We start from the raw sequence: 14233 nt of genomic DNA on the forward strand, positions 1-14233 counted from the left end.
CATCTAAACCAAACCCACGGCCCAAGACGTCAGCCATCGCATAAAATGAATAAAGAGCATAGAAATACACCGTAGCTTCCAGCTTCCAAGGAAGCAACCATGAAATGAAAAACTCCGTTAGAACTCCATTTCTGCCCATCCATGCTTTCATAATGTATTTTGAAAAAAAGAGTGTGTCCCTGTCTGATAGAGATGTCAAACTATTGAGGCGTTGGCGCTGTCTGCTCTGCCGGTTGCTCTGCCGGTTGCTTCTCGGTCTGCTCGCCGCGTGACGACGCCAGACTGGCTGAATCCTGCGCAATCAATGTAGGCGCAATACGGCGCTTTTTGGCTGGCTTTTGTTCTTTGTCGCCGAATTCGCTAGTTTTAGCATCTTCCTTCTCTGATTCACTGGCCGCGCCGATATCACGCTTTCCTAATATTGTGCTGCTGAATGAGTTGGTCGTGCTATGTGATATCCCTGGCATTGGGGTTAGAGGCGGCGTAGTGAGAGGTAGAACTTGAGGTTGTGTTGAGTTGGTGGCTGTTACAAGTGGTACAGTTCCAAGAGTGGGTGTTGGGTTGTTGATGACAGTATTTGGTTGTGTTGGTAGCGTTTGGATAGAAGAGGTTGACGACGACCGCGCGGGACTGCCAGCACGACCTGTTGGTCCGGTGCTAGCAGGCGCCGGATTTGGTTTTGCTAGGGAAGGCGATGCGGTATGAGTAGGTGTGGGCAGAGGGGTATTATTTGATGAGGATGAGGGGATAGCATGTGGATATGGTTGCCCTAATTCGCCCGGTGCGAATGAAAGCGTTGAGCAGAATCCATCAGATGAGCTCATTATCAGCGTTAACCCATCAGAAGACCTATATAGCAGTCAGCAAGAGGCCAAAAAGAACATATTCGACACAAGAACAAACCAGCTCAAATCAGTGAAAGTGGCAAAGTGCAGGTTGCTGACAACGCAGAGGGGCGTTTGCTGTTGCGTATCATAGATCAACACCGCATCCTGCGTAGCTACTGCGTATACAAGCCGGTAAGGCAGGGCAAATGCAGAGCTAGAAGAAGCATCAGTCTCCGTCTTAGGAGAAGCGAGTGGCTTCGAACTATCGCTAGTGGAAGACGGTGGAGGATCCATTGATGGGTGGCTTGTGATGTTCCCACTCACGACAGATTCCGGTAATGCTGGGAAACTATCATCGCCCGAAGACGTATCAAGCGTGATATGACTCGTCGGTCGAATCCCTTGTCTAAGTGTATAATATATTGGAGAACATCTCACTGCAACAGACGGCTTCTTGTGCCCTGGCAAGTGCGCAATAGGTGGTTTATTGAAACCCGCCCTTGTGTAGATGTAGACTGTGTTGATTACTTCTTCATTTCCCTTGGTTGAATCGCCAGTAGATGCCTGCGTTGTCTTGAATTGACCTGCCGGTGTGAACAACAGGCTGCCGTCCGGGGTAAACGTCAATCGGCGGAAGAAGGAGGTAAAGGACTCATTAGCATAGAGATTCGCGTTTTTGACTCCCAGCCCACCGAACAAACTTGGTGACGAGACTTCCATCGGCTTGACGGCGGGTAAGGGCAGGGACGGTGCCGGCGAAGCAGACCGACGAATTGAGGGAGATGAGCCAAACGAGGAGCGACGACTGTGAGACACGGGAGGGGGATCCATCGGCATAGCCGTTGTTTTGGGCGTTCCAGGCGTCGATGGTGCCGGCGAGGCAATGGCGAATGTATTGGAAGTTTGCTGCATCTTTGTTTCTGTCGGGGCAGGACTGCTTCCTGGCGGTACTCGGCGTACAGGAGCGGGCAGGTCCATTTTGAGGAATTTGCCGTGCGAGGTCAAGGAGAACTGGCCATCTTTGGTTTTAAGACCGTAGATGTGTACGGATCGGTCTGACGATTGCGTGGCGACGAATTCGTTGAGCGGATCCCAGGCTACGCCCTGGACATAGTGGGAGTGTTCAGCGATCTGCCGGACCATTTGTCCTTTTTGAATGTTAGCTGGGAACACTGGTGGGTGTGAGGTCAAGATCGAACCTGTTTGAGCATTGTAAATACGAGCAACATTATCCATGCTTCCTGTGATTATAAAGACACCGTCTGGGGACCAGGCTAAATCATAGATTTCTGCTCCTGATGACCGGCACATATGCTTCACTCGCCAGGTCTCCTTATCGTCCGAGTGGTCTTCTCCAAGAGTTGTCATCTGCAATTCCGACGGCACCCACAGCAAGACATTCCCATCGTCTCCCGCCGAAGCCAGCATCTCTCCTGTATTGATATTAGTATGTGACCGTGTGGATGGAATGATGCGGTGGGCAAGAAAGACCTTTTGGAGAGAATCGAACAACGTTCACTGCTTGCGTGTGTTTTATCAGGGTGCTCAAATATGAGACTTTGCGTTCCTCGCCCATACTCTCGACTTTCCAGATCTGCAAGTGGTCAGAAGGTAATGCGGCGAGGAAAAAAGGGAGGCGACGTTACGTACTCGGACATTGTTATCACTGTACATGGTCAGCACAAAAAGACATAATACCAAGACAAGACCAAACGACGAGAATAGTTTGTAATCAACTCACTTTCCAGCAGTTGCAAATCGGCCCTTTCCATGAGGGTCAAAATGCACTGAATACACGGGGGCATTGTCATTGTGCCAGGCAATGAGCAACGGCGTAGCTTTCATGGTGAGAGAAGTTTAAGTACAGTGCTCCGCAGAGCACTGCTCGAGGGGCCCAATAAACAGCGTCACAAATGAGGTTGAAATGCTCCAATTCGAAGTAGCGACGAAGCAAATTTGACGGCCAATTGAGAGGAGTATTGCACAGAGACAAAAAATGAGAAGTGCCAACGGAGTGAAGTGACACCTCCTCAGTGAGAGCGGTAGATGGTTGGTAGGGGAGGAGGCTCGAAAGCGAACTAGCACCCAGTTAGTCAAGCCTAGCCTAGTCACTTTGGCGGCCACTTCCAGGGCTGAAACGACAGAGGCCAATCAGATGGAAAGACAAGGCAAGGACGATTGCAACGTCGTCGCAAAAATCGAGTAGAAACCGAAGCTGGATCGTCGCAGAGGGCATGCGCAGACAGCCGTACAACTTGCAACTTAAGAACTGCATCCAGCACAGCTGTGTACGGTACGGAAACCAGATTACGGCGGATTAATCTATTCGCCGCGTTGTCGCGCCTGCAGCCAATCACAGCGCGTCGGAGTGCAGAGACTCGATTACTGAGTTTAAGATAACGCCGTATATACATGTCCCGTATTATTGATAGTGATACATACGTTCTCTTTCCTCAGTGCCGACTGCCAACGCATCCGTCACGTGTGTCGGTTCCTTGGAACGGTAATTGACATCCAGCAACATACGTATTGCTATGGATCACCATGCAGTAGACCAACAACAGCCTTTCACGTTTGGCTTGTGGGCATTGCGATAGGACAGGTCACATTATGTCACATGATTTTGCACCAGACCGAGATGTACATGCAATTGCGATTACTATTGTCCATGTCATAATATACAGTGAAGTGTGAAGCAAAAACGTGTCCCTACGATATCCATTTACCAATAGTCTCGCCAAACCACCTTGTGGCCCTTTCCTGCCGCTTTTCCCGCGTCTCGTTTTGTGTCTTGATAAACGGCGCCGCCTCTTGACTATACTTCTTCTTCTGCTCGATATCCGCTTTGATAGACTGGATCTCGAGTTCTCGCTCGTGCGGGCTAAGTCCCTCTAATGACCGGCCTAGCTCATAGCCTTCCGGAAGCTGTATCCCGCCCGGTGTTACGCTGCTATCGTTCGGTGAAACCGGTTTGGCACTCGGGTTGAAAAGAGATGTGATCGGCGGCGGCTCTTGGCCTGCAGCCCGCGCTTCTGCGACCTGATTCTCGTAGTCGAGCATTTGGTGGTAAAGTTTGTCGGCGTGCATCTGAATGCGCTCCTCTTTGTCGTCGTCCCATTCGAACGAACCGGCGTATCCGAGGGCTTGTAGAAATTTCTTTGCAGAGTCAGCCGCACTACCACGTTTGACAAGCAACGATATAGACAAAAACAAAGGAGAAAGAAGAAAAGGAGAGACGAGACGAACAGCTTGTGTAGTATAGCATCGTGAAAACTTCCTATTTTCATCCGAACACATAGTCGCTCTAGCTTTAACCATGGACAACCAGTCCCCCTTGGTAAAACACTGTGTCAGAGCCTCGTGCTCCAGGGCACAATTCTCCATGGCCGCGGCATGCACCGAGTCTTTTCGCTGTTTGAATGTCTCGACTACCCGCTGTGCGGACTGCGTATACTGCGTAGCCTCGACTTCGGCCAAGGGCTTATAGGTTTTCCAGAGGTGCGCATATCGTCCGTCCTGATATAAAGAGGCGGCGGGGACTGTCGAGCTGTCTTCGGATGTGTTGATGTTGGAGCTATCGGGGTTCGGCTGTGTATTCTGTGTTTGTGAGGGAGCTGTCGTCGGAGGATTCGCACTGGTTGTGTATGCGCTTGGTGTTTCTTTCTCCAGGTAATCTTGGAGCTCCGGGGCGAGCTTCTTCGTCGGATCCTGTTGAGCCGAACCGCCCCAGAACCAGCCCATGGTTAACAGATCGTGGATGTTGTCTAGTGAGAATATTTCAATGCGAATCGGTCACGGAGAAGGCTTTTGTGCGGAACTGCTTGGTCGAATTTGATTGTACTCCGTGAGTTCCAACAGTCAAGATAGAATTAATTCAATTGACGATGCCAAGTGGCTCCGCACTAATCCGCAAACGCATTAGCCTAAGACTACCTCCCGCGTTTGGGGTATCTCTCAGCAAAGCGCGTTGATTTGCGCAAGAAGCTCCTGTCTGGAGCAGAAACAACCACGCAATATGGCTTCCAGTATGATAATTTCAAACACCTTCCCAAATAGTGCAAGCTAACATGCAATATCACAACAGATCGAGAAGAGCGCTTGCAGATGCGCCAGCGCGGTGCAGGGTATGTTCATCATTTTATTGATTCTCCCCGCGCGACACCAAGAACGAAACAACTAACACAACGCGGAATGATTACAACAGCACGCGCAAGGTGCAGGCGGTTGATTTTGGGTTTTCTTTTGGATCTCCACCTGCAGCTGGCCAATCGACCTCGATAGTTCAAAACGGTCAAGCTGCTCCACCAGAGGAGGGTACGAATGGTATCGATTCGCTAGTCGCAAAAGCACTTACGCCTCCTGTCAATGATGAAAGTTCTACAAGGATACCAACTCCAACTACACGAACACCGCGTACGAGCATCGCTGCTACTCATTCGCCCCGTCGAAGTTCCGCAAGAAAGTCGGACGGCGGAGCGTCAGTCGCAAATACAGTTGATGAGCAAGAGGAAGGCCGGAGTAGCAAGCGCAGGAGAATTAGTTAGTTGGATTATGCATCATTGCATATGCTTTATGCTGAGTTGTTGCCGCAGGTACAGAAAATGATCGTCTGACATCTACGTCCTCTTCGAAATCTACGCCAGTCGCAAATCCACCCCTCTCAGCTACACGTGCCGATAGTCAGCAAATTGAAAGCCCATCAAATGGTATAGTCGATGGTTTAAAGAGTCCGGAGCTAGCTATTGCTACTGATTCCGCCGCTGTCGACCAGACTGAAGACAATGATGTACATGAAACTGTTAATGTCGAGCAGCAAGCCGAACCCGAGCAGGAAATTGTAAGGACTGCTAGAAGAGGACGGCCGAAGACTATCACTAGCACTCCTCAGGAGGACATTAACAGGAGAGCAAGCGAAGCGGGCAAACAGCCAGCCAAAGGACAGGGCGGAGTCAATGGTTCGGAGCCTCGTGAAAATCAAGAGGAAAGCCAGTCGAAACCACCCAACAGGAAACGCAGACGAGGATTAGCCAAACAGCCAAGTGGCGAAGATGGTGCAGAAGACGATCGTGAATCCGAGGGTGAAAACGTGGAGTCAGGGGCTAATAAACGCAGACAAAAACTGAAAGATGCGGAGCCTGAACCCGAGCGCGAGCAAGACGGCGAGGAAGACAGCGTATCAACACAACAAGTGCCGCGCGGCAAAAGAAAGTCACTGGGACGGCCGGCAAGAAACGTCGAATCTGAAAAAGCCCAACATGATGATACTGCAGCGCAGACTAGAAGGAAGCGCAAAGGCAAACAAAAAGACACCGAAGAGAATGCTGAAACGGTCGATGTACAAAACGACATTGCCGCAGAACAAGGTTCAAGAGAAAGCGAAGCAAGGAAGAAACAGCCAGAAAGTGGTGCACCCCGACGCAGGGGTCGTCCATCCCTTGATAAGGCGCAACAACCCCAGCCAGAAGCGAAGACTACAACAGAACCTACAGAAGACACCGAGAAACAACCCGAGACAAGCACCGAGCAAAGGCAAGCCACAAAGCGTCGCCGTGGAAGGGCACCTGGTGTCGCAAATGGAAAGGAGACTACCAGCCGACAGCATACAAGGCAGCGAGATACGCAAGATGAGACCACAGAGGGAGAACGAGAGAAACGGCGGACAGGAGGCACAGTTTCGATTACCGTACACCGCCTTGCCAACACTCGAGCTTTAGAGTCGCACGCAGAACCAGACTCGTCAACGTCGGACCATGAGCAGGACTCATCCGACGAACTACAGCTCGAAGTAACCGGCAAAAACTTCCCCAGCCGAACTGGCGTCAACGCCGCCGACGTCCTTTCTCAAATCTGCAAAGAGATTCTAGACAAACACGTGACAGCGCTGGATACCAACATCGCCAATGACACCGCCAGCCAATCCAAACGTTCCGAATACGTCCGTCAGCGCAAAGCCGTCGAGGCGTATGGCAGTCAATTAGAGGGACGCCTCTTCGAGCTCAGCGAGTTGCTAGACAGTAATTTCGCATTGGGCGTGCAGCTAAAAAAGGCGAAGCGCGAGGCCGCCGAGATGCGCAATCGATTACTTGCGGTGCGCCAACAGAGGCACGAAGTTACGCTTCAAATGGATGCAGTGCGCCGGAAACATGGGGAGGAGGAGAATGCGAAGATGGTAAGTTCCTTTTTTTTTTCTCGCTTAGATTCTTACATTACTCGTGGCGCTAACTTTTTGTAGTCGCGCGACTCAATCAACAATGCACTTCACAACCTTGAACTAACACTAGACCGCAACCGCGTACGGCCGAATGACGATAGTGAGGCAAAAGACACCGGTATAGCAGGCCTCGAATTCTTACTTCGCAGCGTCTCTGACAACGTCAGCTCGGCGGCTGAGGGGTCGCAGGGCGGACTGCTTAATCAGGTGAAGACGTTTAATGCGCAGTTGGAAAGGGCTGCGAAGAAGCTAGAGCGGTAGTTAGTTAGTCCTGTATATATTATTACTAAGCCATACTAGGCAGAGTAATAATGGATGATGCATCACATGAACAGAAATTATGTACATAGCCCCAATCTTGCACCGGATGCTCTGTATAATCTATGATTAGTGCCTTGGTGCGGGGAATGACCCCAAAAGGGAATGCATGCACTAATGAATGGAGACTCTCCCCACATTCCAGTGTCCGGTGGGGAACGCATGAATCATTGATGTACATGTACGTCGAAACTCAAAACTCTAACCTGGACCTTGAAGGTCCAACGGAAGGCTTTCCGCAGTCCGGAGTAAAGGATACAATTGTTGGGACATTGAACAATGGACGTGTTGATGATGGTCCATGGTTCGTATGTAGATTATCCCTGGGTATCCGTGGTATATACAACTGGTGTAAGGAGGTACCGGTATATTGCAAGATAGCAGCAGTCTTCTGGGACTTGCTTGTGAGTCCTATAGCTGCCCCGGCCTAGTTCAGGGCGTGGATCTGCAACGCGGGGATCGGCATACGGAGAACTTCCCAAAAACATGTTCACAGCCCATGGGAACAAAGGTCGCCGGTACAGCAGCAACTGTGGGCGGACTAGGATGTGGTGGCCGGTTGATACTGCTGCTTTGTAAGGGGCTCGGAATCTGTGTCGCTCCTCATTCCGAGGCGAGAACATGAGGGATATCGTCGTTCACGTGGCGACACCCAAAAGGCTTGGGGTTCCTGCCGTCCGGAGATTTTCTGCCTTTGCCTTTGCAGTGTGGCGATCCACTCAGGAGAGTCGGTTCTATCGTGCAAAAGATGATAGTGACTTTGTAACGAATCTTCTCTAAACGCCAGAAAACTGTCCAAATTTCTACAACTCTATGCCAGGGTCCTGTTATAGCAACAGAAATTATGTACATAGCCCACAATCTTATCTTGCCTGCTTATTGCAGCAGACACGTAGCTTTATGCCTCCCCTAAAGGGAATCTAGCTATCTACTAATGAATGGACCTGCGTATTGGTATAAGTCTCCGTATTAGAAACATAAAGAGCTTTCCGCTCCGCCGGACCAACCGGTGTGTTGATGACAATCCATGGTTTTATGATTTACCTAGGTATCCTTGGTATACCACAGCTATTTGTACTGCCTAGGTACCCGTAAAATGCAGTCTATCACACTTCAATGTATCCCTAGAATGCCTGTATGAAACTTCGATATTTAATTTAATATTCATTGTGGCGACGCAATGCTAGCTAACTTGTTGCGTGCAAACCCGGAGATATAAAGAAAAGAAATGCCTGTTACCTGGTCTATAATGAATGTGACGGCCTACTAGGCACCACCAGCAGCGAGGAGGCTCCGGACGGAGAGCCCTGGCTGAGCTCACAATAGGTTCAGCAAAAATGAGCGGCCAGTTCCTGACTCCTGTTTGTCTTTCAATATGGCGGAGATCTTTAGGGCAAAGAAGAACTCAGAGCTTATGGATGGCGTTTGCAGAGCACCTTTTGTTGAATTTTGAGACTAGCAATGTGGCCGGCTTTTTCCGTATGACAAGCGGAAACATTGCCATCTTTGCGGCACTCGACAACCTCATCGCCGAGGGGTGGAAATAGCTTAGGATTTCTCTTTTTTTTTTTTTTTCTTCTTTCTTTTTCGCCAAGTTTAGATTGCGGCTCCAGCTTAATTGCGGGCAGCTGGAATCTGCTAATCAACACAGATAGCTAATAAAATGAAGGTCATTGATTTCGCATATTCAGTAGAGCAGCCTTCGATAGTTAGACTTTCAAAGTACTTACAATCTGCTGTGGTGGGCCTAGGTCTACGTGAACGGCGAGACCAAAAATGTGGTTACCTAGGTACAGGTTACCGAAGTATACGATGGTATAGTCACACAGTCGGAGATACAATAGCGTGGTCTGGGCCGCCAACTATGTAGATCGCCGATTAATAGAAGTACGGGGGTGCGGAGTACCGGTACAGCACTAGTATTTGGCTCGTTATTCCAACCCTTTCTTAGGCTAAATGGGTTTAGTATCCGCCGGCATTCCATGGTCGTGTCTTTTAAGCTAGTTTCACAGCTTGACTACAGTACAAGGGTTACCGTATTATAGAGGGATTGCCGTGTCTAGCCTCTTCGGGACGTCACCGCGGCCTCTGATTGGCGTGCGGGGCCCCTACCCCGGACGCTCCGCACTCCACCGCCAAGCCATGCGCCGTCAGCGGGTAATGCGCCGTAAATGACGAAGCACGATGTAATTTGCTTCCCCTCATCCCTTCTCCCATCTTCTTGACTCAAGATCGCCTTCTTCAGAACCTGACCCCGCCTTCCCCTAATTTGCGGCGTATAACATGCCATGCAATTAATAATGCTAGCTAGTAGTTAGTCAAGTTATATATATGGAGAACGGCCGTCTCGTCTCGCTCCTTGCTCTCTGCCCTTTTCCTCCCATCTGTTTTTTCTGCTTTCCAGAAAAGTCAATTCTATATAGTTCACCATCCTGTATAGTCATCCCTGTTGTACTCTCAAAAAGGTATAGTCCCGTCCCATTCTGTTCTCGATTCTTTGGAAGGCGCGAGGAGGTTACCAGGCAGCCGTTTGTGTCATCTGCAAAATTTTTCTGTATACACTTTTCTCTTCTCTCCTCTCCTCTCCCAATTGCCATCCGTGACATTCCCCTTTTCGCCTGCTTTTACCAGCCCTAACTCAGCGACACAGAACATAGACACGGCGCAATGGCGGCTGCAGAACCCACCAATGCCCCTGTGCTAGACAAGGAGGCCACCAATGTTGACGCCTCTGCCTCCTCCAATGGCACCAGCAATGGCACCAACAGCACAGCTGCGCACCCCCAAATGTCGCATGAGGAGCACCAGGTAGCCCGTGCCGCTGCTCGTTTTGGCTACGGCCCTCTAGCCCAGGTCAACACGCACGAGACACGCCTGCCTGCCTTTGGTGGTGAATTTCAGCCTGGTCTGTACCGCCCGGTGTCTGATCGCAAGTTCGCCAATCCTGCGCCTCTCGGTCTCAGCGCTTTCGCCCTGACCACTTTTGTGCTGGGCTGCATCAACATGGACACGCGCGGCATTTCTATGCCGAACATCGTCGTTGGTCTCGCTTTTGGGTACGGCGGTCTCGTGCAGTTGCTGGCTGGCATGTGGTATGTCTTAGATACCTGATTCTGTTGCCTTTCTTTCTAATTACTCACAGGGAAATGGCTGTCGGCAACACATTTGGTGCCACCGCTTTAGCCTCCTATGGCGGCTTTTGGATCTCGTTTGCCATCGTCTTCACTCCAGGCGGATTCAACATCGAAGACCAGCTTCTCAATGCTGACAATGGAAGCACGGATATGTTCTACAACTCGCTTGGTTTGTTCTTGATGGTATGTTGCTCGTCCTTCTCGCTATTGATGAAGGGTAAATGAAGAAGAAGAAACTGACATGACTAGGGCTGGTTCATCTTTACTACCGTGCTGCTGGTGTGCACCCTCCGCTCAACAATCGCCTTCTTCTCGCTCTTCTTCTCCCTGGACCTGGCCTTTATGCTGCTCGGTATTGGCTACCTGGTGCGCACTGACGCTGGTGACCCCACCCCCAGCATCATCAAGGCGGGAGGCTTCTTTGCGCTGCTCGCTGCGTTCTTGGCCTGGTACAATGCTTTGGCCGGTATTGCGGACTCGAGCAACAGTTTCTTCATCATCCCCGTGGCTCACTTCCCGTGGTCCGAGAAGGGACGTGAGCGTCGGGCCAAGGTGGCGCGTGAGGTTGTGTAGACTTTTTTGTCTGACGACTTGGATTGTGAAAGAAAGAGATGGAGAGAGTAATGTCAGTTGTTTTCCTGATACCCTCGCGCTTCTACTGCCGCCTTCTTAAATATGTTTGTTTGATTTCTTATCTCCGTTCTTACCACGTTAGCTTAGCTAATAATCATGTTGCTTGCTTAACCTGTGAATTGACGATGATTATTCTAAGAAACGTACGGCATAGCCTTGGAAAGTACCTAGCTAATGAATTGAATAACATCTATTTACACGTATATGGCCACTACTATACATTATAACTATACATAATCATCACTCATGCATCATACGTGACATAAGCATATATATTAGCTCACCTTTATGTTATACTGGCGAAAATAGCGGCATACACACCCCTCGCTTCCACCAAATAACACCGATCAACATACAAATACCCCTGCAAAAGATCACGAAAATCGTCGAATGTACGTATCCCTGATGAGGACGAGAACGCCGCGGATGATGATGATGATGGTGATGATGACGACGACGATGATGAGCGCGGCGACGGCGTTGAAGGAGACGACGAGGCAGGAGAACAAGAAACACAATGCCGCCTCAACACAACTCCCAATTCTTGCATGAAAAACGCGCGAATCGGCGGCAGATATTTCGATGCGCATGCGCCCACGAACAGGAGCCAAATTAGGAGCTCTGTTGTTGCTGGCGCGGTGGCATCATTGTGGTAGTAGCCTGCCTCAAGGCCACTGGCTATCGATGATTGGAGGGCGAAGACAGGCATGGGGAAAACGGGGGCGATGCTGGGGTAGAACGGCCACAGGGCTGTGTTGTGGAATAAGAGGCTTGCGATGCGGGTGGCGGCTTCGGGGGTGTTGTCGTTGGCGTCACGGAGGATGGTTGGTGTGATGTAGCGGTCGTTTAGGAGGCTGTATTCTGTGTAAAGGACTTCGTTGTTGAAGTAGTCTTCTATTTCTTCGTCGAAGATTACGGCGGCGAGTTTGGGGTTGGTTTTGAAGATTTCGGCGTATAGCGTGACGCTTATGAGGTCGTTGATGGTGTCGGTCATGGTGCTACTCAATGTGCCGGGATGGCTGTGGTTGAGCGCGAGGAGGCTGGAGCCGAGTTTGCCAGCGTTGGAAACGAGGACTTCGGATGGGGTATGTGAAGGCATGGTGTAGCGGATGAATGGGAAGAGGGGTTTGGACATGGTTTTGCACGCGGAGCGGATGTCCGTCCTAAATTACATGATTAGTGAGCGAGAATGGATTTTTTTTTTTATCAAATGGAGGCACAATGAACGAACCACTCGAGCTGCCATCGTACATTCTTGGCTATATCAGAAAAGTTCTTCCGCAACGAGACCATCTTTCGTAGGCCGTTGAGATGGATCGCGATATCTTGGGGATTGCTCCCTGTAATCTATGAGCGAGTTAGTCTGAGACATGCATGTACACATACGCTAATCAATAAAGACGCACCTCAATCGATATCAACACTGAAACAGCAGCAATTGACGCATCGCTCGACGCCGACGACACAGAAGACAGGTCGCGATTGATCAAGCCAATGGTCTCTCCACGGCTCCGTAACCGGTCCAAGATTAACGGGCTGCTGCGCTGAGTGTCCGGGTCGGCAAAAAAGTCCCCTGTCATCAATGCCTTATTCGTGGCGGCCGATGTGATACAAGCGTATAGCGCAGAAGGGTTCGACTGTACGAGTGTGACCCAGTGGCTCCGTAACTTGGATATGCCATGATATATAAAAGGGGCTGCTTGCGGGATGAGGTCGTACAAAACTGCGTATTTTTGCGTTAGTTGTTGATTGTTGATCAATGTTGCGCACTCGCGTGGAAGGAAAACCGTACAGAATTTCAAGTGCTGATATTGCGTTTCAGACAGTCGTACTTGTGCCGCGTGAAACGGGTCTACATCGCCCGTGGCTACACGACGCGGTGATGCCTTGTACGCATCCGGGCCTTGCCTGTACACATCTTGATATTGCGTGTTCGTGGCAGACAGCCGTTGATCTCGTGTGATGTCTGCAGACGACGTGCGTGCCGGGGCGGCTGTCTTGACACCTTTGGGTTTTGCGATGTTTCCTCCTTTCCTGAACGAGTGTTCTTTATCTTCCGGGGACGACGACGACGACGCCTTTGAGCTAGATCTATTGGACGTCGACGATATGGAAAGTCTGGATGCCGACTCGGGCCGGAACGCAAGGTTCTTCCACGTTTTGTCCCTATTGTAGCGCCGAGTGTTTTCCAGCCGTTTCTTGCGATTGTGCTCGGACATCACATGCGATCGAATTCGCTTCAGGGTCTCCTGTCTCGAGCCCCCGTTCACCGTTTGAAGGTCCGAGTTGACCCAGAACAGAGGGTTTGTTGGTTGGGCTTGCGCTTGCACATCCACGAGGCCGTCATTATTGTTGGGCGGGGCGACTTCTTGTGTAGCTCCTGCTCCTGCTTCATGCCGGGCTGTTCACGGATTATTTAGTCTTGACTCTTGACCCGCGCGCAGTCCAGTTGTGTAGCACTCACACTGAATGAATCGCGGCGTCGCAAAGCTCGAAAAGACTCGTTCGTACGTTTGCTTGCGGTGAGGCGCGATGGAATCGTCCGTCTTGGCATCCTGCTCCATCGCTCGACTAAATAACTGCTTACTGGGCGAAGGATCTGCGATGGTTGGTTTTATGGATAATGGCAATAATAAAGAATAATAATCATGGATCTGCGACCGCTGCTTTGTGACTTGTCTATCGACAGCTCCTGCGGAAAGAGTTGGTTTTCTGGTTTCTGTTTGGGTGGCTTGAAAAAATGGTTACATGAGGTCAGCCCGGGCGAGGCCCAGCCAGTCGCAGGTTTGTCTTTGTTGCTCCTCAAAACAAATCTCCTAGACTAGAATCAGCAATCTCCTTCATGCAGTGCAATGTGCAATGCAACCGGCGGTGCTTTTTGAATCAAGGCTGTATTTATTTATTGTATGTAAAGAAGGGGGGGAAATGCGTTTTGATGGCCGGAAGTTGACGGCGCTTAATTTTAACGCACTGGGCTGATAGTCGAGGCTCTATCTAGCATATCAATCGCCAGGGGAATTTAAGCATATTATCGACTACGAAACCGTCAGAAATTACAGTGCGAATACAATTAACTAGCCATACAACGCTTGCATTACCTACTATCCGGT

General features: G+C 50.2%; 5 protein-coding genes across 5 annotated transcripts, besides 1 other annotated feature; 2 read left to right on the top strand and 3 right to left on the bottom strand.

Moving 5' to 3' along the window:
- Positions 1 to 200: 200 nt before the first annotated feature.
- UA08_08170 (hypothetical protein) lies at positions 201 to 2672 on the bottom strand (the record flags this gene model as incomplete). The annotated part of the gene is made up of 5 exons (XM_020263064.1): positions 201 to 849; positions 904 to 2260; positions 2319 to 2421; positions 2478 to 2493; positions 2569 to 2672. The coding sequence occupies 5 exons, from the start codon at positions 2670 to 2672 to the stop codon at positions 201 to 203; spliced, it is 2229 nt and encodes a 742-aa protein (XP_020116716.1).
- An 864-nt stretch (positions 2673 to 3536) lies between these two features.
- Positions 3537 to 4568, bottom strand: UA08_08171 (hypothetical protein; the record flags this gene model as incomplete). Its single annotated transcript, XM_020263065.1, has 1 exon — positions 3537 to 4568. One exon carries the CDS (start codon positions 4566 to 4568, stop codon positions 3537 to 3539), a length of 1032 nt encoding a protein of 343 aa, XP_020116713.1.
- Positions 4569 to 4842: 274 nt separating this feature from the next.
- Positions 4843 to 7299, top strand: UA08_08172 (hypothetical protein; the record flags this gene model as incomplete). Its single annotated transcript, XM_020263066.1, has 5 exons — positions 4843 to 4852; positions 4912 to 4951; positions 5032 to 5366; positions 5420 to 6996; positions 7060 to 7299. 5 exons carry the CDS (start codon positions 4843 to 4845, stop codon positions 7297 to 7299), a joined length of 2202 nt encoding a protein of 733 aa, XP_020116596.1.
- A 2724-nt stretch (positions 7300 to 10023) lies between these two features.
- On the top strand, positions 10024 to 11063 carry UA08_08173 (Acetate permease A; the record flags this gene model as incomplete). The annotated part of the gene is made up of 3 exons (XM_020263067.1): positions 10024 to 10448; positions 10499 to 10673; positions 10740 to 11063. The coding sequence occupies 3 exons, from the start codon at positions 10024 to 10026 to the stop codon at positions 11061 to 11063; spliced, it is 924 nt and encodes a 307-aa protein (XP_020116719.1).
- Positions 11064 to 11290: 227 nt separating this feature from the next.
- UA08_08174 (hypothetical protein) lies at positions 11291 to 13687 on the bottom strand (the record flags this gene model as incomplete). Its single annotated transcript, XM_020263068.1, has 5 exons — positions 11291 to 11313; positions 11445 to 12286; positions 12355 to 12470; positions 12530 to 13524; positions 13588 to 13687. The coding sequence occupies 5 exons, from the start codon at positions 13685 to 13687 to the stop codon at positions 11291 to 11293; spliced, it is 2076 nt and encodes a 691-aa protein (XP_020116720.1).
- Positions 11527 to 11619: a repeat region (Identified by RepeatMasker using a combination of RepBase library and repeat library created with RepeatScout).
- Positions 13688 to 14233: the final 546 nt, after the last annotated feature.

This window comes from Talaromyces atroroseus (assembly GCF_001907595.1).
Source record: "Talaromyces atroroseus strain IBT 11181 chromosome Unknown scaffold_13, whole genome shotgun sequence".
In the NCBI taxonomy this organism is placed as follows: Eukaryota; Fungi; Ascomycota; class Eurotiomycetes; order Eurotiales; family Trichocomaceae; genus Talaromyces; species Talaromyces atroroseus.